The 26250-nt window shown below is 36.2% G+C and overlaps 1 protein-coding gene across 5 annotated transcripts in view; it reads right to left on the bottom strand.

The window, feature by feature from the left end:
* Positions 1-26250, bottom strand: part of EPHA5 (EPH receptor A5) — a 375839-nt gene that overhangs the window by 323637 nt on the left and 25952 nt on the right. For all 5 annotated transcript variants that reach the window (XM_066279318.1, XM_066279316.1, XM_066279315.1 and 2 more), the window contains exon 2: positions 20652-20716. In XM_066279318.1, coding sequence (XP_066135415.1) covers positions 20652-20716 — 65 coding nt within the window. The remainder of the gene's footprint in view (positions 1-20651; positions 20717-26250) is intronic.

The following is a 26250-nucleotide window of genomic DNA, read 5'->3' as shown; positions in this document are numbered from 1 at the left end:
GTGGATGGGGTACATAAGAGCATCTTCAATATTTTACTGATTATGCATATAATGTATTTTTATTCTCATTCCTACTTTCAAAGGATAGCACAAAATATATATAGATGTCAGGAATGAACTTCAGTCCACTAATAAATAATGCTGCTACAAAAACCACTGATGATTGGCTAGCTAGACAGCACTATCAACATCTGACATGATAGCTGTCTTTCACCTTTTAGGTTAATGTCATCTTAATGCTACTTTTTGGAACCACATTAATTTTTCTGATATTAGTGTTGAAATGATATATTAGTTGTCATCATAATAACCTTAATCTATATATTTTACGAGTGTAAAAGTATTCCAAATTTGTAAAGTAATATAAATGCAATATACTATCACTACCATTAACTACTTTAAAAATTCTATTATTGCCTGACCAGGCGGTGGCACAGAGGCACAGTGGATAGAGCATCGGACTGAGATGCCGAGGACCCAAGTTCGAGACCCTGAGGTCGCCAACTTAAGTGCAGACTCATCTGGTTTGAGCAGAAGCTCACCAGCTTGGACCCAAGGTCACTGGCTCGAGCAAGAGGTTACTCTGAAGGCCCGCAGTCAAGGCACATATGAGAAAGCAATCAATGAACAACTAAGGTGTCACAATGCACAACTAAAAACTAATGATCGATGTTTCTCATCTCTCCATTCCTGTCTGTCTGACTCTCTGTCTCTGTAAAAAAAAAAATCCTATTATTCAACCTGGCATCAAAATAAAGCAAACAGTAAACTATGGAAGCTTGTTAAATGAAATGTCTTTATCTCTCAGGATTATACTCATCGTTATGACTTTAATTGAGCAGACTGGAAGGATTTGTGACACAAACTGAATAATGTTGCATTATTTGAATAATTTGTAATCATAGCATAGCTTGTGATTCATTGACTCATTACATATTTGCATGTTATAATCAACTGAAAGCCCACGCATACCCAACTATACAAAACAGTTATAATGGAACTTCTCCAGTAGCTGTGGCAGCTGGTCTGTCCTGATGTGTCTAATGTAGAGAGGAATACATGAAGGAACATTCCTGAAGCATATACACACTGTTGCTATCATGTCTTTTAGATCAAATGTGAAGAAATAAAGATAAATTGGAATATATTTTCTGAATAAGTTCAAATTTATAACCTACAGAGTTAAATATTCATAATAACATTTGGAAGTGTTATAAGGGAATTGCACATAAGTAAAGTAATATTAATTGATAGTAAAAAATGCCTTCCTCTTTTGTTTCAATATTTTTGTATCTATAATATGCTTTTAAGCCAGAGACTTGACTTTAGATGCAGCATAGGGACTTTCAAAACCAGGTCAGCAATTACAAGGGTTATTTTCTTGGACTCTAAGGAATCAAGGAGCTATTAGGGTGCTATTAGTTTTATGCCTACTCATAATAACTAGATGCAGGCAGGCATATGCAGTTAAAGTAGCATGGAGAACATAGATATTTTCTGAATGCTGATAACCAAACGGTGTAAAATCAGTGGCTACAATGAAGTCCAAAATATAAAAATAGTGAGGCAAGTAATACTAAGATTCACATAGATCAATTCAATACTATCAAATAAAATTTAAATAACTCAAATAGCCCACTCAAACAAAATTACTGAAATTTGGGTAAAATTCCTATGTTTTATAAAGATCAGGCTTTATAGACATAATGAAAATTATACACTGAAACAACTCATTTCCCTGCAAATTTTCAGAATAAAATATTTTACTTGTAACCACTTTTATAACTAAACTAATTTTGTATGAAAATACATACTTGGGGAAATGCTTCACCATCAGAATTCCTAAGAGATGCTAATTGGGATGAAGCCCAGAAACTTATTTTAAAGCTGCTCTCTTTATAGCAAAGATAGTCACCAACAGCTACAGCTGCATTCAGCTATGTGATCTTATTCCTCTCCCCCAACCCAGCAAGAGATATTTCTATCAGTGATAGACAACTGAACCAAGTGGAGCATATCACAATCTATGTAAAATTTGGAACATTTCTCATCAGTCAGAGCTGTTCAATTAAATACAGGAGATTGCAATTAGAAATGTGAGGCCTGACCAGGCGATGGCACAGTGAATAAAGTGTTGGACTGGGACATGGAGGACCCAGGTTCGAAACTGAGGTCGTCACCTTGAGTGTGGGCTCATCCTGGTTTGAGCAAGGTTCACCAGCTTGAGCCCAAGGTCGCTGACTTGAGCAAGGGGTCATTCAGTCTACTGTAGCCTCCCAGTCAAGGCACATATGAGAAAACAATCAATGAACAACTATGGTGCCACAACAAAGAATTGATGCTTCTCATCTCTCTCCCTTCCTGTCTGTTGGTCCCTATCTGTCCTTCTGTCTCTGTCACACATACAAAAAAGTAGAAATGTGGAAAAGTCTTGTACAAAATGAATCAAAAAAATCAGGCTTGAAGAAAAATAAATGAAAACAATGACCAGTTAGAAGCAGGAACCAGAGAAACAAAGGACAACTACTGTGTAGTTCACAGCATCTTGCTCAATTTCTTGGTTTCATTATTTCAAACATTCAGTTGATCTTGGGCTCTTTGAGTTAACCATTAAGTCCCTTTCTCTCTCTTAAGCTGGCTGTAAAGAATTTCTGTTTTTTGAAAATAGTTGAAATTTGATCAAAAGAATAATAAATAACTAAATCAGCTTCACTTATCTGGACAACTCATAAAGTTATAGCATACCTCTTAGAAATTATCCCTGTAGGCATAGCATTTTATTTTAATAATTTTTAAATAAAATATTTCCCCATATCCTATTTATAAGAAAATACAGAACACTTGTTTTGAATATAAAGAATATTTATTCATTATGTGACCATCATTGTACTCCTGCTCTATGTTAAAATACAGAAGTGCATACAAAATGGTATTTAGAGTGTTAAAGTTGTCACAGATTTGTTTAAGTCAACTCTCTTAATAGATGTTTAAGTTGCTATAAAAAATTACCATAGACTGGGTAGCAACAGAAATAAACAATACAGAATTATTTTTCACAGTTCTGGAGGCTGAAAGTTTAAAATCAGGATGTCAGTATGATTAGGTAAAGGCTCTCTCCAAAGTCACAGACTTCTCAATATACCCTCACATAGCAGAAAGGGGCTAGCAGGCTTTCTGGAGCCTCTTTTATAAGGGCACTAATCCCATTCAGGAGGGCTCCACTCTCATGACCTAAGCACTTCTATAGGCCCTCCCTCCTAATACCACCACATCAGGCCTTAGGATTTTAACATATATATAATTGGTGGAGACACAAACATTCATACCATAACACTCTCCAAGCTACAAAATTATAAATCATTCTGATTTTAATAACTGTTTCCTTTTTTTCACTATGAATTTTTGCTTATTATAACTAGTCTATATTCTTAGTTTGATTTCTGAATTTTGATTCAGAAAATAAAATTTATGATTTTAATTGTTCATCAGTGAAAAACAATGAAATGTTTTAGAAAAACTTTATACATATACTAACAAGTAAAGAGTGAGATGACTTCTGGTAAAACCTCTGAAGTCTTTATTTTTTAAAAAAAAATCTAGATGCTTTATTTAATAAGTGAATATACTTTTACATCTTTAAGGTTTAACTACAAATGGTTCAAACATATTGATAAGAGTTATGATCATTGAGAAGGCAGAGTCACCTTATGAGTCTAGCATGGCCACTATGTACCTCTTGAGGGAAATAAATATGAGAACAAAAAACAAGATAAAAACAAAAATTAGTAAAATCACACTCTGACCCTTAATATAGGCCACGTGTTGTGCTCAACAATGCATCATTATCTCATTCAAATACTTTTAAGAAACTTGTGGAGTGGTAGTATTATTACACATAATTTATAAATGAAAACAAAAACGGAGATAGAGATTAACTAAATTTCTACATTTTAGGTAGTAAAGTGTGAAGCCAGATTATTTACATAAATTAGTCATCTGAATTGAACTCTAAAAAGAGGCTCCCAGAATTCTGTGTGTGTTTGTGCAGATTGTATATTTTACAGCTCCAGGAGACTTATCATTCAACACTTATCTATTTGAATAGATGAGCACATGAACTAAGTCCTGTTTATCAATGTAATTTCAGTGATAGAAATGCAATAGTCTTTTCGTAAAATAAGTTGCATGATTAAATAAAGTGTTATTGACTCAGAACTGCATGACACGAAGTAAATGAGCACTCTTGATTCTAAACTTTGATATAGTTTTCACTATTCCATTGACAGCAGAAATATGTGCAGCCTTTCGGTCCAACAGTTAATCAATTCCTAAAAATTTAGATGCCTAATTATGTATCCATCAGTACTGTGAGTTTCTGTTTGAGACATAAAGCGACAGGCTCACAAAGCAAAAAGGTAAAAGGTTTTTACACAGTGTTCACACAAACAATAGGTAACTCTACAAATATCTAATTTTTAGTGTATTCAACACACAGTAAATGCAATAATAACTCAGCCTAGAAAGCAGTCACCGTCCTGAATGGTAATAAAAGTTTTCATTATTGTATAACTTCAGCTGGGCCTTGAAAAAATGATTAGCATTAAGATGGGTTATATGGAGAGTAGAAGGTGGAGTATTTCAATTCATTTGTGCCAAACACCAGAGGTAGAAATTTATATGAATCCTTTGGGGAGTTAAGAAGTTAGAAATCAGGTCATTCATGGTCAAGTGTGATGGGCTATGAGATCACAAAACAGAAACAACTAAGCTCCAGAGGACAGAGATTATAGGCTGAGCCGTTTGAACCATCTCTTTCTGAATAACACAAGCACTGAATGGCATCAAAGAAAACACACACACACACACACACACACACACACCAGGCAATGAATACCAAAAGCCTCAAAAAACTTCAAAAACAGAGGAGTCTTGAGCATTCTCTCTCCCCTGCTGCATTTAATGAAAATAATCAATAGGAATGCTGAATGATTACTGTATATTTTTTCGCTGCAGGAGAAGGAGATTATGTACTCAGAACCATAAAGCATTTTGCTTGCAAAATTAATTCAAATTGACTTGCTTGGGAGCACTGTCACATGAATTGAAAACAGCTGAAGAATGAGTAGGGTGGAAAAAAAAAAGAATCATGATAAACAGCAATCAAACCACTCAGAAAAATACCTGGCATGTGGGCCCTCAGGACTGCTGCAAAGCCCAGTTTTATTTAACATCTTCATTAATTAAAGGGACAAGGAGGGAAAAAATTGTTGTATTCATATATGGAAACTGGTGCATATATCTTTGAGAACAGAGAATTATTTTCAGGGAAAAAAAAGATATTTAGGCCCAGGTTTTACATGGACTATATCATTTGATAGAGCAACATCAAGAAAGAGCCTCAGAAATCTTCATATATATAATGCAGAAGAGGGAAATATTAGAAACCAATATGAAACAGATAGAAAACAGTTGTTTGATGCAAGTGTATACACAGGTGTCTCTCATGACAGGAGAGGTGACAATAACTTCTTTATGACTCTTTAGAAATGATCTGAAACTCTTTGTTCACAGTCACACTCCTTGCTTGTTATATAAACCAATGGAAAAGGCCATAAAGAAAAGGGAACAGATCAAAAGAATTAAATATTTGTATAGAAAGCTAGACAAGGTGATGACTATGAATAACATTGTAATCGGCAGGGGACAGATACATAAGGATGAAGGAAAAAGAAGGATTCCCCTGCATGATCTGCTACCAGGGAGGAAGAGGGTTAGTCCTGGGGCCACGCTTTTCTGACAGTGGAGCTGAAACTGCAACCAGAAGGATGGCAGTTAGGTGAAGAAAAGGGATGATACCATGGACAAAGGTCACTTCCCAGCTCATATTTGTAAGTTTCCCTGTAATGTGGGGAAAGTGTTTTGAGAGTCTCAAAAGAAGAAAATATCTGCATTATTTTATAGTGACTTAAAATATGTAAAGAGTGATACTTAATGAAAATAACATTTGCATGTCTCAATCCTACTTTGCAAGAATACACTGTGACTATTGCTAAGTCATTCAATATTATTGCATGTATCAAAGGATAAAGGCACCATTTCTCTCATTTGCCAAAGCAGAGCTGGATATAATTGCTAAGTTTCCATGTAGAAAATCTAAATGCAAAATTGTGCTTGTTCTAAACTTCAGTTGTATGCTTAGTGACTATCCTGAATTCCTTAAATTATTTATCTTAACTACCTCAAGGATTGGGTGTGCTTTTTGTTTTCCTAAAAAATAATGAATACAAAGCTACTTTGGAACAGAACTGTTCTTCATTATACTGGCATTTGCATTATATAGTATTATATCCATTCCCTTTAGAATTATTTTCTATCATTGTCCAAATAAAGAGCTTTTCTATATCCACTAATGTGTTCTTTTTTACCCACTTCAGCATTACTTTAATCTTTATTAGCCTCTCAATGTTCAGTGTGAGCCTCAATGCTGGTCATTATCTTTCCTCTTCTTCAACAGAAAGCAAAGCCAAAATATAGTTCTGGCAAAACTCAGCATGATCATAACCAAAATTCAAAATTAGCAGTGTTCACAAATCTCTCATTCTTTTTCTTTAATTTTGAAAAGAAAGAATCATACATAAAACCTCCACACACACTTTGTCCTAAATCAAGGTATCAGAATAGAAAATCCGGTTTAAGTCTTTTTGGATTCAAGAGAGCTCACATAAGACGCTCACAGTCCATTTGGAGTTATTTAAACCTGAGATGTTTTCAACTTCAAAAGCAAATACACAGATGCTCTATCTCAAAGAAATAAAAAAAACTCAACAAAGTGACAAAGTAAGAAATGCCATTAACTCCTGTTTTCAAGTGTCTTCTAAGTAGAACTATCGCTTGTTCTTTCGCCTTCCAGGTGGAAAGCAGGTTACTCTGTCTCTATTTTAGTACAAATATGATTTAAGTCAAGATCTGAAATCTCTCTCAAATAAATTATTATGAATGATCCTAATAGCCTTTAAGATCAGTATAATAAAGAATCTCAATTATTGCTTATTCTGTATGAATGGAAGAAGATAAAATAGCAAAAATAAGAGCCGAACTTGCAATGCAGCTTAGCGGTGATGCCCAGGGGATTGTGGCAGCCTGCCCATTGCGTGCTATAGGAAATACAGAGAATTCAGTGGGTAGAAGGCACCAAAGCAAAGGAGCCAGGTGTATCATGTTGTCATCTGTAACAACAACGTATGGAAAAAAAGAACAATGGTGGAATTTCTAAAACCCAAAAGCATAACCTGCTCTAAACAATCACCATAACCATTAATTTTATTCTCATAAGAATAAGCCTTGAAAACACTTGCTAAAAATATCCAGGAAACAAGGCTGTTTACATCCCTACTTAAACTATATAGTAAATGTTCCAGGAGGTGACTGAAATAACTCTAATGTAATTAGAAAGAAGCAAAACACATTTTCAGGGTGTGAACAAATAGGCTGCTAAAGCTAAGGAGATGAGATTGACAGTTTAAGGGCAGGACAAAAAAGACAGGAAAGCCTAAGTGAGAAAATACCTCTTTTAGAGAGAGCCTATTGAGTCTACTGTTATTCAGCCATATGATTCCATTAAAATTCAAACAAATGCACTGCTATGAGGCTTGCTCATCTATTCTAAACACTTTCACAGTTTTAATTAAAATAGGATTTACATGCAGTATGAGTTTTATTTTTAAAGAAAAAATATTTATGTCCTTACAGGTTTTGCTTATCTTTTTCCAAAGTCTAGACAAAAAGTTTGCTACTAAACACCTGCCCTTTAATGGCAAAGTGGAGAGTTGTAGAGCTGTCGTTCTTATACTTAGGGTGCACTGTTATTTCACAAATCTTACATTTGGGTATAAAAAAATAACGGGATAATCTATGATAAAAATATATGCACTATCAAACCACAAAATGACATGGATCAACCTTAAATGTCTGTTGTTAAGTGAAGAAAGCCAATCTGAAAAACACTAATACTGTGATTCCAACAACAACACATTCTGAAAAAGGCAAAAATGAAAACTGTAAAGACATCAGTATTTGCCAGGAGCTAGAGAGGAAGGAAGGAAGGAAGAAAGTGGGAAGGGATAAACAGGTGGAGCACAAGAGATTTTAGGGTGGTGAAATTTTTCTGTACGATGCTATAATAGTAAGCACAGGTCATTAAATACTTGTCAAAACCCACAGAATGTACAACAGAAAGAGTGAACTCTAATGTAAACTAAAGCATTTAACTAAACAAATGTATCAGTATGACACATGTATCACATGAATAGAATATGCTAATTATTGTGAAAATAGAGAGGATAATATTGAGGTGGTATACAGGAACTCTCTATATCCTCTGCTCATTTTTCTATGGACTTAAAATTTCTCTAAAAACCAAAGTCTATTAATTTAAAAAGTAAATCAAATGGTTATAAAATTTACAAGTTTTAAAAAAAATCTTATGAAAACAAAAAATAAAGGGATGACAATAGAGCCCATCACAACATAAGTGAATTCTCAAGTCCTCTTTATTGTTCTTTAGCCTCGTTCTTAAGAATCATTATTTTAGTTAAAATTATATATTAATGAGTTGAGGCTGATAACGTTTGAGAAGTCCAATATAAATTATATTAAAAAGGTGCTCTAGAGAAATAAAAAAACATATTTATTCATAAATTTTGATATTTAAAATTGAGGGTAATTATGATATTTTACATCAAATAAGCGAGAAGTAATTCTGTGTTTTGTTTGTTTTGTTGCTGTTTACAATGAAGATCAGTTCTTGAAAAAAAAGTTTACAAACACTCCCCTCAATTTTTTTTTAATTTTTTTTAATTTTTAAATTTATTTTAGAGAGGAGAGAGAAAGGGAGAGAGAGAGACAGAGAGGGAGAGAGAGAGGAGAGAGAGACAGAGAGAGAAGGTGGGGAGGAGCTGGAAGCATCAACTCCCATATGTGCCTTGACCAGGCAAGCCCAGGGTTTCGAACCGGCAACCTCAGCATTTCCAGGTCGACATTTTATCCACTGCACCACCACAGGTCAAGCCCCCTCAATTTTATGCAAAGTTAGATTAGAGTATCAAATCTCACATTTAGGTGTTCAGGAACAAACTCTCGAAGTCTGCCAACTTCATTTAATACCCAAATGCCACAGACATAGTTGAGTATTTGTTACTTTTAGCTACCAAATGTTGTTTTTTGAGTATATATAAAAACAGCAATATAGAAACAGCTATTTCATCAACCATCGTCTTTTCTATATCTTTAGTGGTTTAAGAATCATATGATGCATTCAAAATCATTGCCTTATTTTATCCTAAAAACAAGAATTCAGGATAGATGATAGAATAACCACCCATCCCCACTTAACAGATAGCAAAGCTGAGATTCACAGAGGTCACAAAAATTATAGCTATAGTGGGGCGTTATTTCATCCTATTATTTATCTATCAATCTATATAATTGTATAATTAGATATAATATACACACTATAATATGCAACATATATTTGAGCACCAATGTGCTATACATTTTTTTTCAAATACTGATGATCTAGCTATGAATAGAATGAGACCACTCTGGTTCATTGAAAACTTGTTTTGAGGTGAATTTCTCTTCAGCATCAATTCCTCTTTTATATAAACTATAAATCTGGGCACCATCCAGAACCCAGTCATGTCTCTGGAGATCTCACTGTCTAGAGGAGTTCACCTCTGGTATAAAATAATCAGTATCCTGAAAAACCTAGGTTTGAAATATGTAGTAAACTCAGTCTCTTATCGGCTGCATAAATTTGGGCAAATCACTTACTCTTACTGAGCCTCGTTTTCCTCTTCTACAATAAGAATACTAAGTATCTCTTTTTATTGCCATTGTTAGAAATAATTGGAATTATGTATATAAAACAGCATTGTTTTTCATGGCATAATAATGAGAAACAGTGATATGCAACACATGTGCTAAATAAAATACAGTCCACGTGCTCTTCCTAGTTATCACAAACTACCTGAATGGTGTCGAGCAAACACTGTCACATCTCTGCCACTTTTGTACATGTATAGAAAAAAAGCTAGGACTACAAATAATTTCATGTAGCACATTACTCTAACATTATGATTACTCGTTCTCAAAATAAGGCTGCCTGGAGGCCCAGGATGGAAGGAAATTCTGTTTGTCTTCTTCCATGTTGTAACCCCTTGTGCCTAGAAGAGAAACTGGCACACACCACATGCTGGATAATACATATCTGTTGAATGAATGAATAGCAAATTTATAGCAAATTTGCATAAAAGTAAATTTTTCTATATAATAGTACTTCCAGATATGTATAGAACAAGAAAAGAAAAAAAGAGGAGAATTCAGCTTACTATCATGAAGCAGGCACACACATGAGCATTATCTCAAACACCGTGGTTAAAAAACACATGCTGAAGCCCGGATATAAATGATGTGTTTTAACACAGTTGAAGTAATCAAAAAAAAAAAAAAAAAAAAAAACTTGTAAGAAACCATCTTAGTATGTAATAAGTGAAGGTAATTTTTTTAAAAAAATAAAGCCCCTTAAAAGGATTCCAAGATGGAGGCCCTGGCTGGTTGGCTCAGCGGTAGAGCATCGGCCCAGCGTGTGGAAGTCCCAGGTTCAATTACCAGCCAGGGCACACAGGAGAGGCGCCCATCTGCTTCTCCACCCTTCCCCCTCTTTCCTCCTTTCTCCCTATCTCTCTCTCCCCCTCCCGCAGTCAAGGGTCCATTGGAGCAAAGTTGGCTGGGGTGCTGAGGTTGGCTGGGGTGCTGAGGATGGCTCCATGGCCTCTGCTTCAGGTGCTAGAATGGCTCTGATTGCAACAGAGCAACGCCCCAGAGGGGCTGAGCATCGCATTGCCTCCTAGTGGGCATGCTGGGTGAATCTCGGTTGGGCGCATGCGGTGCATGCGGGAGTCTATCTCTCTTCCTCCCCCCACAACCACTTCTCACTTCAGAAAAATACAAAAAAAAAAAAAAAGGATTTCAAGATGGGGACTGAGTTGTCACATGGACACTTCACTTGTCTCCTCCCAGGAACAAACTGGAATTATAACTAAATTTAAGAACAATTGGTCTGTAAAACCAACTTCAAACTAAAACACAAGTTCATAACCAAGGAGTCACAGAAGCCACACCAAATTCGGGAGGAAGGGCAAAAACACGGAAAGGGCTGCCCCACTTCCAGGAGCGAGCAGCAGCTGAGGGTCCAGAGGAACTCTCACTGTGGGGAGGGTTGCCCTGAGAGGTGCAGTCCTAAGCTTCAAGATGGCACTACAGCCTAGAGCTCAAGAGCCTAGAAGATGTGCCCACACAGCATTTGGAGGTGAAAAGAGATGAGTTTTCTGTCTGCGAGAAAGAGATAGAACTCTCAGAGATGGAGGCTCCAACTTAAAGGGCCAGCGCAGAAAATCTCATCCACAGCCAGTTACCCGGGGCTCCCATGGGTGAGAGCTGAAATGACTAGAGTTGTGTGAAGAGAGTGTAAGTTGGTGGCCCAGGGAGAGACACTGTAAGGGATGACCACCAGAATTCCTGTGCGGAGTCATTCTCTAACACTGCAGTTGCCATCTTTCTTGGGAGAAGGAGTCCCCTCTGTGTGGCATCAGCCCAAGGGAAAGTAAATGCCCTACCATTTGGTGTCTCTCTTGCCCCACCCTATGGAGATTGGGCCATTCTGAGAAGTGAGCAGCCCTGGCCAGGAAGCAAGGGGCAAGAAATGACTCAGTTATCAGGCATTGAAGCTGGAGTTTTCTCCCACACTCTCCCAAGAATGTGACTGGTACCTCCACCTCATGTCAGACTCAGTAGATACTGTCCAGACTGTGTAAAGACCAAGTCTCTGGGTCACAGAAGCCACACCCACCAGAATCCTGGGGGCCATTCCATACTGAGGTCTGTGAAAAAAGTCAGGACGAACTGATACCTGCAGCTGTGGGATGGAGTCACACCCACCTCCTTTCCAAAACTCTCAGTTTCTCAGACTCTAGACCCTACCAGAGGTTTTTCTCAGTGGCTGAGTCCAGTAAGCAGTCAGCAGACAGAAGCAACAGAAACCTTGGGCTCTTTGCAAAATTGCCCCATGGCCCAGGACTGGTAAAAGCCAGCCTAGGTATACAGTTTGATCCTTCCATGTGCACCTGAGTCCAGCAGAAGCAGCCACAAACTCTGAATTGCCTATGACTTCAAAAAGGTTGCTGAGGGCCAATCATGGGCAATATCTCCTACCGGTCAGTTCTACATTCCCTCCACAGTAGACCCAGGGCCAGAACATCCAGTGGCCAACTACAGAATAAACCTGATCAGGGTCCAACTACCCTTACTAGCAGCATATTCAAAGGAAGAGCTTGTCAGGCACCAAACCCAGCAGATGTAAGTTCCACTTTCTGTGATCAACACCTACACAGTAGCTTGTTCACATTGAACGAGGTATAGCTTCATAGTTAGTTGGTCCAAGTCCCAGATACACTGCCCTGCTGGGCTAAGATACATAGCAGAAAGGAAGGAGGGCTTAGAACACAGGCATTCAAAATGTCAATTCTTTGGAGCGTATTGTTAGAACCAGTTAAGGGGCTTAACCACTTTCTGGGGTGGTACAGTCAGCCCAGTAAAGGACTCTCTCAGTCTTCCTCCTTGAGAACAGGGGCTTCCCAGATGAGGTAATTTCTGCAGAAGGGACTGTTGGCCCCACCCAACCAGAAACTGCTGCTCACTGCTCACCTCACTGGAGAGAACTAGAATTTGAGTATACAGCAGTGGCTGAGGGATAAAGATCTGGAATAGGGGTCAATTTGACCTGTACTGAACTCCTGTCCAAGAGACCCTTGATGTAGTGGGTCCCACTAGCATTGTCATCCTGACCTCAACTTTCCTAACCCACCTAGCTTGCAACCAGTGAATATATGGGTGGTGTAAGGCCAGTCTGAGCCCACACTATAGTCTTGCTACAGAAGAGTCTAAGAGAAAAATAGGCAGATGCAGAGGAGGTGGAGGAGCTGAAAAGCAGAGGCAAATCTTATGGAACTTGGCCCTATTACTGAGCTGCTATAAGCTCTAAGCAGGAGAAAGCTGATCTTTATAGACAGGTGGGTCCCCAACCACACACACCCAGACATAGAAAATGCAGACACAAACACACAAAAGGTGAACAGAGTAATAGCTCCAGCCAGGTAGCCCAGGGGGGGTTACAAACAATGTTTTACATTAACTTGTATCTGAATCCTGCTCAAGAGAACACAGAACCAACCCAACCAGTAGTGGGTGGTATATTGCACCAAAGTTAGACTCAACTATCCACACAAGCAGCATGCCTAAAGGAGGAGTTCAGCGGGCACCAGACCCTGTTAAGTTTAACTATGCCACATAGGACAGTCACTGCACAGCATCTAATACATGCAATCAAGTTTGACCCTTAGAACAGCCAGCCCGAAGAGTTAACTCCACCCAACAAAGGTCCAAAAGCATTCATGACTTATATACAGCAAAAGGGTAAATATAATCCTCAAGAAAGAGTCCTAGAGCAAGTATCTCGGTTAACCTATAGGATAGTAACACCGAGCAAATCTTTCTCAAAAAAGACGTTACAAAAAAGTGTGAGTCAGAGAAAAGCTACATAATACACAGACAAAATGGGCAAAGAAATATGACACAAATGAATCAACAAGAGAAATCCCCAGAAAAAGAGTGAAATGAAATGGAAATATCCAAACTACCAGAATCAGAGTTTAAAATAATGCTTATTGGAATGTTCAAGGATCTTAGTGGAAGAATGAATAATCACAATGAGAACATAAATGAAGAGACAGTGAGCATTAAAGGGTACAATGAAATCATAAAAAAGAACCAGTCAGAAATGACAAATACAATATCTGAAATGAAGACTATACTATAAGAAATCAACAGCAGGTTGGGTGAAGCAGAAGATTAAACCAACAATTTAGAGGACAAGATAAATGTAAGCAGAGAAGCAGAGCAGTAAAAACAAGAGGCTCAAAATGGCTGAGAAAACTCTAAAGAGACCGCTACGACAACATGAAGAGGAACAACATCTGCATCATACAGGGTTGTGAAGGAAAAGAAAATGAACAAAGGATAGAGAACTTGTTTGAAAAAGTCATAGCTGCAAACTTCCCTAAATTGATAAAGAAAAAAGTCACACAAGTTCCAAAATCATATAGAGTCCCATTAAAGATGAACCCAAAGAGGCTCACAACAAGATACATCATAATTAAATTCCAAAGATAAGAGGCCAGAAAAAATACTAAAGTTGCAAGAGAAAGGCAGTTAATTATCTACAAAGGACCCCCCATAAGGCTGATATCTGAGTTCTCAACAGAAACATTTCAGTCCAGGAGGGATTGGCAAGAAGTATTTAAAGTAATGCAAAACAAAAACCTATGACCAAGACTACTCTATCTAGTTAAAATTATCTTTTAAAATTGGAGGGGAAATAAAGAGTTTCCCAGGAAAAAAAAGCTCAAGGCACTCATTACCACCAAACTTGTATGGTTATAAGAAAAAAAAAAAAAAAACAAGAAAAAGAGGATTATAAGTATAAAGAATAAAATGGCAATAAATAAGTACATTACAATAATAACCTCAAATGTAAATGGAATAAATGCTCCAATCAAAAGACATTGGATAGCTGCGTGGATAAGTAAACAAGATCCATACATATGCTTTTTACAGAGAGACCTACCTCAGAACAAAAGATACACATAAACAAAAAGTGAAAGGTAAAAGAAAAATATTTTATGTAGATTTTAAAAAAGCAGGGTAGCGATACTTATAAATGAGAAAATAGCTTTTAAACAAAAGCCATAGTAAGGGAAAAAAAGGTCACTACATAATGATTAAGAGAGCAATCCAACAGAAGGATAACCATTGTAAACATTTATGCACCTAATATAGGTGTACATAAATATATGAGGCAGATTTTGATAAACATATAAGGCAAGATTGACAGCAATACCATAATAGTAAGGGACTTTAATACACCATTAACATCAGTGGATAGATTCTCCTGACAAAAAAATCAACAAAGAAAGAATGACCTTAAATACAACACTAGATCAATTGGATTTAATTGATATCTTCAGAACATTTTACTCCAAAGCAGCAGAATATACATTATTTTCAAGTGGTCATGGTACATTTCTAGGATAGACCAGATGGTATGACATAAAATAAATCTCAATAAATTTAAGAAGATTAAAATCATATCAGGAATATTTTCTGACCACAATAGCATGAAACCAGAAGTCCACTATAGTAGAAAAACTAAAAAATATTCAAACATTTGGAGGCTAAACAGCATGTTATTAAATAACATATGGGTTAACAGTGAGATCAAGGAAGAAATACAAGATTCCCTTGAAACAAATAAAAATGAATATACAACAATCCAAAGTCAGTGGAACACAGCAGAAGCAGTCCTGAGAGGGAAGTTCATAGCATTACAAGCATACCATAAGAAGCAAGGAAAAGCTCAAATAATCTAAACCTGCACCGAAAGAACTAGAAAAAGAATAAAAAACAAAGCCCAGAAGAAATGGAAGAAAGGAAAAAATAAGGATTAAAGTAGAAATAAATGACATAGAGACTATATATATATATATATATATATATATATCAATAACGCTAAGAGCTGGTTCTTTGAAAAAGTAAACAAGATTGGCAAACTTTTAACCAGACTTATCAAGAAAAAAAGAGAGAGATGACCCAATCCAAATAAACAAAAACAAAATTAGAAAGGAAAGAGGAGAATTAACAATATCACAGAAATACAAAGGTTTGTAGAAAATTGCTATGAAGATCTATATGCCAAAAAATTGGATAACATAGATGAAATAGATAAATTTCTAGAAACATACAATCTTCCAAAACCGAATCTGAAAGAATCAGAAAAGCTGAGCAGACTGATTTTAACAAACAAAGTTGAAACAGTTATGAAAAAACTGCCAGCAAACAAAAGTCATGGACTAGATGGCTTCATGGGTAAATTCTACCACACATTCAAAGGACAACTAATACCATTCTTCTCAAGCTATTCCAGAAAATTCAAGAAGGAAGACTTCCAAGCTCAATTTGTGAGGTAAGCATCATCCCAATTAAAAAAACAGGTAAAGACACTACAAAAGACAAAACAAAAATATAGGTCAATAATTTCGATGAACATAGATGCTAAATTTCTCAACAAAATATTATCAAACTAGATTTCATAATATATTAAAAAGATCATACACCATGATTAAGTAAAATGTATGCCAGGGAGGCAAGGCTGGCACAATATTTGCCAATGAATCAAGATGATTCATCACATAAACAAAAATAAGGAAAAAAATCTCATGAATATATATATATATATATATATATATATATAGACACAGAAATAGCATTTGATAAAATTTGGCACCCATATATGATCAAAACTCTCAGCAAAATGGGAATACTGGGAAGATGCCTCAACATAATAAAGGCTATGTATGACAAACTGACAGCCAACATCATATTCAATGAGCAAAAATTAAAAGCAATCCCCTTAAGATGAAGAATAAGACTGGGATGCTCACCACTGTTATTTAACACAGTACTGGAAATCCTAGCCACAACAGTCACATGAGAGCAAGAAATAAAGGCATCTGAATTGGAAAAGAGAAGTAATACAGCTATAATATATATGCTGATGACATGATACTATATACAGAAAATCTTAATGTCTCAAAAATCTACTAGACATGATAAATTTATCAAAGTGTCAGGATATAAAATTAATTTTCAGAAATCAGTGGCATTTTTATATACCAATAGTGAACTGTCAGAAAGAGAAATTAAGGAAACAATCCACTATTGCAACAAATAGAAATAAATAAATAAATAAATAAATAACTCAGGAATAAATTGAACTAAGGAGGTAAAAGACTTCTACTATGAAAATTATAAGACATTGGAAAAAGAAATCGAGGAAAATACTATCAAGTGGTTTCATATACCGTGTTCATGAATAGAAGGAAATAACATCATTAAAATGTCCATACTACTCAAAGCAATCTACAAATTCAGTGCAATTCTTATTAAAATACCAATGGCATACTTCACAGATCTAGAACAAATATTTCAAAATTTTATATGAAACCGAAACAAAACTTGAAGAGCTTCAGCAATCCAGAAAATGAAGTACAAAGTGGGAGGTATATCACACTTCCTTTTTTTGTTGTTGTTTTTTTTTGTTTGTTTGTTTGTTTTTTTGTTTGTTTGTTTTTTTTTTTTCATTTTTCTGAAGCTGGAAACAGGGAGAGACAGTCAGACAGACTCCCGCATGCGCCCGACCGGGATCCACCCGGCACGCCCACCAGGGGCGGTGCTCTGCCCCCCAGGGGCGATGCTCTGCCCATCCTGGGCGTCGCCATATTGCGACCAGAGCCACTCTAGCGCCTGAGGCAGAGGCCACAGAGCCATGCCCAGCGCCCGGGCCATCTTTGCTCCTATGGAGCCTTGGCTGCGGGAGGGGAAGAGAGAGACAGAGAGGAAAGCACGCGGAGGGGTGGAGAAGCAAATGGGCGCTTCTCCTATGTGCCCTGGCCGGGATCGAACCCGGGTCCTCCGCACGCTAGGCCGCACACTTCCTGATATCAAGTTATACTACAAGTCCATTGTAATCAAAGCAGCCTGGTACTGGCATTAGAACCAGGGCTTATAGATCAATGGAACAGAAAAGAAAACCAAAAATGAATCCATACCTTTATGATCAATTAATGTTTGACAAAGCTAGGGCCAGTGGCTACAGTCATTGTGGACATGTAGGTTCTCATTAGATTTCAGGCAGACAGTAAGAAATGGTGGAGCCAAAAAATGGTGGACCATTTCTTTATTAAAGTCTTGCACTGGCCAATGAGCAAACAGGCAGTGAAGATCACTTCCCTCTCATTCAGAGTTCCCAAAGCTCTAAAGTATTCTCTGGTTCCACAACCCAGAGCATCTTCTCCTGTTCCGAGTAGAATCAAAGACCCCACAGCTTCAGTAGGGCTCGCAAAGCCCCTCAGTTCTGGTTCCTCATATGCATACCTTCTATCTCTCTGTACAAACTTTCTTCTTCAGCACTCTGCATTTTCCTTGCTCTCCGTGCAAAACTGCTTGGGCCCACAAAAACCCCTCCTCCAGCAAACATTAGCAAATCAGTGGCCCCTCCCAAGCAGGAATACAATCCCAATTAGCAATCAACTGCCCTGCTCTGAGGGCAAGTACACATGTGGCTTCCCAGTGCCATTTTGTAACAATAAATGTGAGCAAACTCAAAAAATACAAATTTTACTAACTCATTTGCCCAATAACAAAGGAGGCAACAGTGTATAATGGAGTAAAGACAGTCTTTTTAATAAATGGTGTTACGAAAACTGGACAGATACATGCAAAAAAATAAAACTAGAATACTGGCTTACATCATTCACAAAAATAAACTCAAAATGCATAAAAGACTTAAATGTAAGTCACAAAACCATAAAAACCCTAGAAGAATACATAGGCAGTAGACTCTCAGACACCTCTCAAAGCAATATTTTTGCTGATAAATCCCCATGGTCAAGTGAAATAAAGGACAAAATAAACAATGGGACTATATCAGACTGAAAGCTGTCAGAAGACATCATTAAAAAAATAAAAAGACAACCCACTTTATGGGAAAACATATTTGTAGATATGTCTGATAAGGAGTAAATCACTAAAATTTATTAAGGTCTTATAAAACTCAATGCCAGGAAGGTAAACAATCCATTTTTAAAATGTGCAAAAGTTCTGAATAAACACTTCTCCAAAGAGGATATACATGGCCAATAAGCATATAAAATAATGTCCCTTGTCACTAATCATTAGAGAAATGCAACTTAAAACCACAATGAGATATCACCTCAAACATGCCAGAATGGCTTTCATTAACAAATCAACAAACAAGTGCTAGCAAGGATGTGGAGAAAAGGAAACCCTCTCTGCTAGTGGGAATGTAGACTCTTGCATCCACTGTGGAAAACAGTATAACATATCCTCAAAAAAGCTAAATATGGCAGCGCCTTCTGACCCAGCTATCCCACTTCTAGGAATTTATTTTAAGAACCCCAAAACCCTAAATCAAAAAATAAATGCACCACCCATGTTCATTGCACCATCATTTGCAATAGCCAATATCTGGAAACAGCCTAAGTATTCGTCAGTGGACAAGTGGATAAAAAAGCAGTGGTACATTTACACCATGGAATACTACACAGCCATAAAAAAGAAGGAAATCATACCTTTTGCAATGGCATAGATAGACCTAGAGATTATTATCCTAAGTGAAATAACCCAGACAGAGAAAGACAAATACCATATGATCTCACTTATATGTAGAATCAAATGATCACAAAAAAATGAAAAGCAAAATAGAAACAGAGGCAGGATCACAGGGAACAGAGGGACAGCTGTCAGAGGGAAGGGAGAAGAGGGGATGGGATCTAAGAAGGTGAAGGGATCAGTCATATTACATATACATAACACATAGATACAGAAAACAAGGAGGCAATAGCCAGAGGGAAAGGGTGAATGGAGCGAGTGGGGGGGGCAAAGGGGGTGAAATGGAGGTGGAAAGAAATTTTGCATGGGACATGGGGGACATAATACGGTGGAGAGAAGGTGTTATATTAAATGGGATACTTAAAACTGTCAACAAAATAAATTAAAAGTAAACCCTTTAAGTTAAAAAATATAATAATAAAGTCCTGAAAGAAGAGAATATCCTGATGTATGTGAAATGTTAAAAATTGACGCCACAAAAATGCCAACATTATAGATTAGCAACTGAGTAGAGTATCAGGTGTAAGTTGAGTCAAACAGGAGAAATTACTCTCTTAAAAAGCAACCTACATTCAGCCTGACCAGGTGGTGGTGCAATATATAGAGCATTGGCCTGGGATGCTGAGGACCCAAGTTTGAAACCCCAAGCTCACCAGCATGAGTGCGGTGTTGCCAGCTTAAGCATGAGATCACAGACATGACCCCATGGTCAGTGGCTTGAGTCCAAGATCTCTGGCTTGAGCAAAGAGTCATTCACTCTGCTGGAGCCCCCCAGTCAAGGCACATATCAGAAGCAATCAATGAATGACAGGTGCTGCAACAAAAATTGATGTATCTTATCTTCTCTCCCTTCCTGTCTGTCCCACTCTGGTTGAACAGAAACTGGTCATTGACATGTTATTTGTACTTCCTATCCAATATAACCAGAATAAGGGCAAATTAGCAGAAAAATAATTTTATCTCATTTTTTGAAGATAAACCAATTCTATGAGTTTGTTGGTTGCTTCATCAGAAACTCTTCTGAATGTCAGAGGTAACTTCACATTTATTTGTGGAGAAACATTCAAAGAGGAAAATTACATAGTTGTTATTCTGTTTTTGAAATCCATTCCCTATTTGCCTACTTTTCCCAGTCATAGCTAATATGAGGTCTCCATCCTCACCCTCACACACACAACCTTCCTCTCCTAACAACAAATCCATTCAATGAATTTTCAATCATGTTATATATGTAACATGAAGTCTACTCGGGCAGTGAAAGTCATAGGAGAAATTTCATAAAGACTTACCCCATTTTTTGGAAAAGCAATCCATCCCAGGTCCCCCATGACAGTACGTGAATCCAATAAATTCACTGAAAGAAAAAATACAAAACTGAGTCAAATGTATAAAATTGCTTTGCTCTTTTCATAGTGTTATTAAAAGTGTATATTGCTACATAACTGAAATTAGATTAAACTGAAATTAATTCATTACAATGAATACAAGAGTTATAATTTAGAGAAAACATTTCAATAAAAGAAAACAAGTGATTTTGAACATTTAGAGATTACAGCAAAATCATATTAACAAGTCATTATCCTAAGTGCTTTCTTTTTAGTCTTTGTCAAACAAGAATAAAGAAGAATTAAAATAATAATAAAAGAATATGAAAAATCTACTGAAAACAGTAATGACCATGCAGTTTTTTTTTCAGGCTCTAGGTCTTGGGATTAAGCTGCAGTCATAAAAGTGTAGCTGAATGTATTGTATTTTCTTTCGGAAAGCTGTTATGAAGCAATTAACAAATAATTTACATTAAACAGCAATTAACTATCCCCAAGCTTATAACATTTTTTTGCAATATTAACCAAAAACTCTAATCCAAATTGCAAGTTTAATTAAGAAAGAAATCTACACACACTTCATCCAGCTCTCAGGGTTGTTGTTACAGTTAGGTGTACATTGTATTTCCAAGATATTTTCTACTAGTTTATGACCATCATATTGCATGTGCCTCTTACAGAGCTAACAGCAACAACATTTTTGATAGACAAAGATCAATTATGGCGTAGCTGGATATCTTAAAATATCTGGAACTCCTAGGATGGAAGTCTGACCATCATCATTGCAAAAGGAAGCCACACAGTAAGTACACACCTGCGCACCACATCTCACACACTCACCACGTTTATTTTTCAAGAAGTTCACCTGCTCTCACCCAAGTTAAACTAGTGAAAAGAGTACTGTGTTGTCAAAATGCCTTAGACCTCACTCACAGATCATTATGTTTCCAACCTGTTATTCTTTACACAAATGGATCTACCTGGCTCACTGTGCAGTTGCACCACTTAAAGTGAGCATGGCATATGGACCCAAAAGGGAAACAAGATAGTCAGTGGCATGAACCTTCCTTAAACTAAATTCAAGGACCGGTATCTTGAAATGCTAGCAATTAAAAAAAAATGATTCTATGTGCAAATGCAAGCCAAGGATACCAAAGAAATAACAGCAAATAGGATGAGAAATGTGCTTTAATATTCGTGGAAGAGAATATAAAACAGAATTTTAAAAACAAAGGCAATGAAGATCATAATTTAAATAGAAATGTTCTATACACTATAGAAAATATGTACATTTAACCCATATTTTCCATCATTTTCATATAACATCAAATATACACTAACTTAAGTTTTAATATTAGTAGTATAAAAATACAAATTTTTCAATTTTTACACAGCGAAATATACTTAATACATATACACACACATGCCCAAACATATATATACATAATATATGTGTCTGTTCAATATACTTGTCTATTTCTTTCAAGTTCTGAGCTCTTTAAATATAAACATGTATACTCATAGAATCGGGGGGTATCATCCTCAGCCAACACATATCACCTTGGCTTTAGGGAATAATAAAATAAATAACTTATGCCCAGCTTGTGGTGGTGCAGTAGATAGAGAGCTGACCTGGAACACTAAGGTCACTGGTTCTAAACCCTGAGCTTACCCAGTCAAGGCACACACAACAAGTAACCAATAAACAGCTAGAGTAAAGCAACTACTTCTTGCCCCCACCAACTTCTCTTTGTGTAAAATTAATAAATAAAATTTAAAATAATAAATAAATAATGAAATAAGTAATCTGTGAAATTATGATTTAGAGGAAATTGACCTAACTGAATCACCATTGTTTAAAATAGAAAAAAGAAAATGTGTTTCACTATCCACTGAGCTTGTTAATCCCCTGGGAACTCCACTATATCTAATATTTCAGGTAGATCCATACTCTTCTTTTTAATCTATTGTTGGCTTTTCTGGTTTCCATGGGAATAAGGTTATATTATTATACTTAAATGTCCTTGTCCTCATTTTCATTTTTCTGGGACACTTAGGGCTGTGTCTAGACATGACTAAAATACCAGGGGAGTGCAGAACCTAGATCACTGTTTATTCCTCTTTACGATTCATTTATTTCACCTTTGATGCTGAGCAGCAGCATATCTGTGTAGACTAGATAAAGTAGAGCATAACAGAACACTGAAGGCCTTCTACCGAGAAGGCAGTCAAACTGAACTTAATCCTGTGGTGGCACACTGATGTGCATAAGAATTCCGGGAATTCATAACCAGCTTGCCATTAGAAACACAGCATTCCTAGTAGACCTTTTAATAATATGTGGGTCTTCAAATATTCATTTATACCGGCAGAATTCCAGATAGCTTTCTCAAGTTTAGTTACACTCATTTAAAATTACTTTAATCTAAGTTACTATTTTTACTCTGTTGTGACCCAAAATATGTGTGTGTGAGAGAAAGTAAATGAATCAAGTGAAAACACTAGCTTGGCTATTAATAGAATTTATTGAGAATTTTCAATATTGGAATACACTGATAAACACATGAGAATAACCACAATAGGAATACAGATTACCTTTTTCTTTTATAATCTTGTCAAAAGGTTTTCTTCAGATAAATGAATTAAGAGGTACATAGGAAATAGCTGTATTTCACTTTCCACTATCATCTATAATTGCTTCCCTTTTGGAAATAGATGATTTCATAAAATTTACAATGCAAAGAAGATATTTATATATACCATTATGGAATTGGAAATTGAGAGAAAAAAAGGAAAATTGATATTTTAAGCAAATACTTGCAGATTACTATATTATAATTTTGTTCATATAATGTAGAGCAACTTGGATTTTATGCCCCAGGGAAAATAACTAAAATGATATGTATATACATATATAGATATATAACCATATAATTTATATATACACATATATATCCTTATCTATCTCTATATTGATACATTAGAGAGAGTGAAAGTTTTCTTCTCTCCCAAGTTTCTTACATGCTGCACTAGCTTTCTCAAAAGCTCTTCTCCTTTTCTGAATTGTTAAGTCTTTACTAGTTCTACAAAATATATTTCAGGAACTACCATCTTCAGGAAGCTATATCTGATCAGCCCTTTCCTAAGTCTAGGTAAGGTATAATTACTGAATATTCAGTTAGCACAGAATTTTTGTATCCAAGACACTGAATACACGGAATTCTATTGTGTCCTTACAAGAGTACTGTGTTTGACTCATGCCTATGAACCTAGTTTGTGCTTAGAACAGCTGAATAAATGTTTTATATCTTATTTCATGTTATATTTTATTGATTGATTTTAGAGAGAAAGAAAGAGAAAGGGGAGCCGGGAGCATTCACTAGTTTTTCCACATAGTTGTGGATTCCCTAGTTGCTTCTTTTTATGTGTTCTGAACAGGGATTGAACCCATAACTGGTGTTTTAGGGTGATGTTCTAACTGACTGAGCTAACCAGCCAGAACCAATGGGTGTTTTTCTTATAAATAAATCATTTGGCCAGTGGACAAAACTGGAGGGTGTGTCTGTATGAGCACTTACCAGTGGTTCTCAACATGGACATCAGGTATGTCAAGGAGACATCTTTGATTTTCAAAACTGAAAGGTAGGGAGGTGACACTTTTTAAGGCATATAATAAATATTGCTACACTATTTTGTACAGTTTAAACTAATATTGTATGTCAACTATACTTTAATAATATGTATATATTTTTAGACAACTGAAGGGTGAGGGAGTATTTTGCCACTGGTACCTCATGGGAAGAAGCCAGTAATGAAGCTAAACATCACTCAGCACACAGCAGGACTTCCCCCACTCCCAGGAAATAATTATCTGGCTCAAATGTCACAAGTACCAAAGGTGAGCAACCCTGGCATACACTTATGATGCTATTAGAAAATCTCTACTTTCACAAATCTTTTATAGTGCACCAGTATCATGATCTTTATTAATAAAAATGAGCATTTTTGAAGGCATTCTGTATGAATCAACATAGTATTCCAGTTTAAGGAAATAAAAGTAATAAATATTAAAATTTCATTTAGAAAAAAGAAATATATAACCCAACTCCTGAAAAAGTTTTTTACATGAGCTGTTCTCATTTATGTTCTGATAATTTATCAACATTTATTATAGTATGAGTAAAAAATACAATGCTGTTATTGTCTATATTTTCTCCATTACTTAAGTTAGTTACATAAATCTAGAACTTCATGTTATATATAAATGTAAATTTTCTGAATTTGAGTTCTCAATTTTATCAACAAATTTTAATTCTATTGAATTAATTAGGATGCCATTGGCCATCCCAATAAAAAAAATAAGTAATAAATAATCCTAATAAATAAAACTATATAGGTTTCAGGTGTGTGAGTCTATAACACATCATTAGTATGTTGCATTATGCTGTCACTATCCCAAGTGAAGTCTCCTTCCATCACAATTCATCTCCCCTTTACCCTTTTCTACTTATCCTCCCTTGCCCTCTTGGGATCAACATACTGTTGTCTGTGCTTATTAATTTATTCTTCTTTGCTTAATTCCTTCACCTTTTTCACTCAGTCCCATAAGCCCCCTTCCTTCTGAAAGCTGTCAGCTTGTTCTTTGTATTTATGAATCTATTTCTATCTTGTTTGTTAGTTCATTTTGTTTGCTAGATTTCACATACAAGTGAAATCATATGGTACTTGTCTTTCTCAAACTGGCCTATTTCACCTTGCCTAATAATCTCCAGGTCTGTTCATGCTGTCAACAAAAGGTAGTATTTTATTCTTTTTTGTGGCTAAGTAGTAGTCCATTGTGCAAATGTACCACTGTTTTTTTATTCACTCACCTACTGATGGGCACTTGGGCTGCTTCTTTTTTTTTTTTTAATTTTTTATTTATTCATTTTAGGGAGGAGAGACAGAGAGAAGGGGGAGGAGCTGGAAGCATCAACTCCCATATGTGCCTTGACCAGGCAAGCCCAGGGTTTCGAACCGGCAACCTCAGCACCTCCAGGTTGACACTTTATCCACTGCACCACCACAGGTCAGGCAAGGGCTGCTTCTAAATCTTGGCTATTGTAAGTAACACTACAGGGAACATAGGGGTACATATATTATTTCAAATTAGTGTTTTCGGGTTTCATTGGAAATATTTCCAGAAGTGGAACCACTAGGTTATATATAAGGCAGTTATACTTTTAAATTTCTGAGGAAATTTCATACTGTTTTTGATAGTGGCTGGACCAATCTGTATTCCCACTAAAAGTACACAAGTATTCCTTTTTCTTCACATCCTCCCTTTTTTTTCACATTTTCACCAGTAGTTGGTAGCCAACACCAAACACATTTTAAAAGGCAGTGATGGATTTGGACCTCTACCACAGTAACAGTCACTAAGTGTCTTCTCTGCAGCAATTACAGTAATTAAATTGTTCTGAACCATATATATCATATATATATATATATATATATATGTTGTAAACTGCAATAAATACACAATGAGTATTGATCTTCATTGTACAACTTAATTAAAATTTGT

The sequence above is a fragment of the Saccopteryx bilineata genome, chromosome 5 (assembly GCF_036850765.1).
Source record: "Saccopteryx bilineata isolate mSacBil1 chromosome 5, mSacBil1_pri_phased_curated, whole genome shotgun sequence".
Lineage (NCBI taxonomy): Eukaryota > Metazoa > Chordata > Mammalia > Chiroptera > Emballonuridae > Saccopteryx > Saccopteryx bilineata.
Note: the sequence above shows the minus strand (reverse complement) of the source record. Positions and strands in the feature narration are given on the sequence as shown.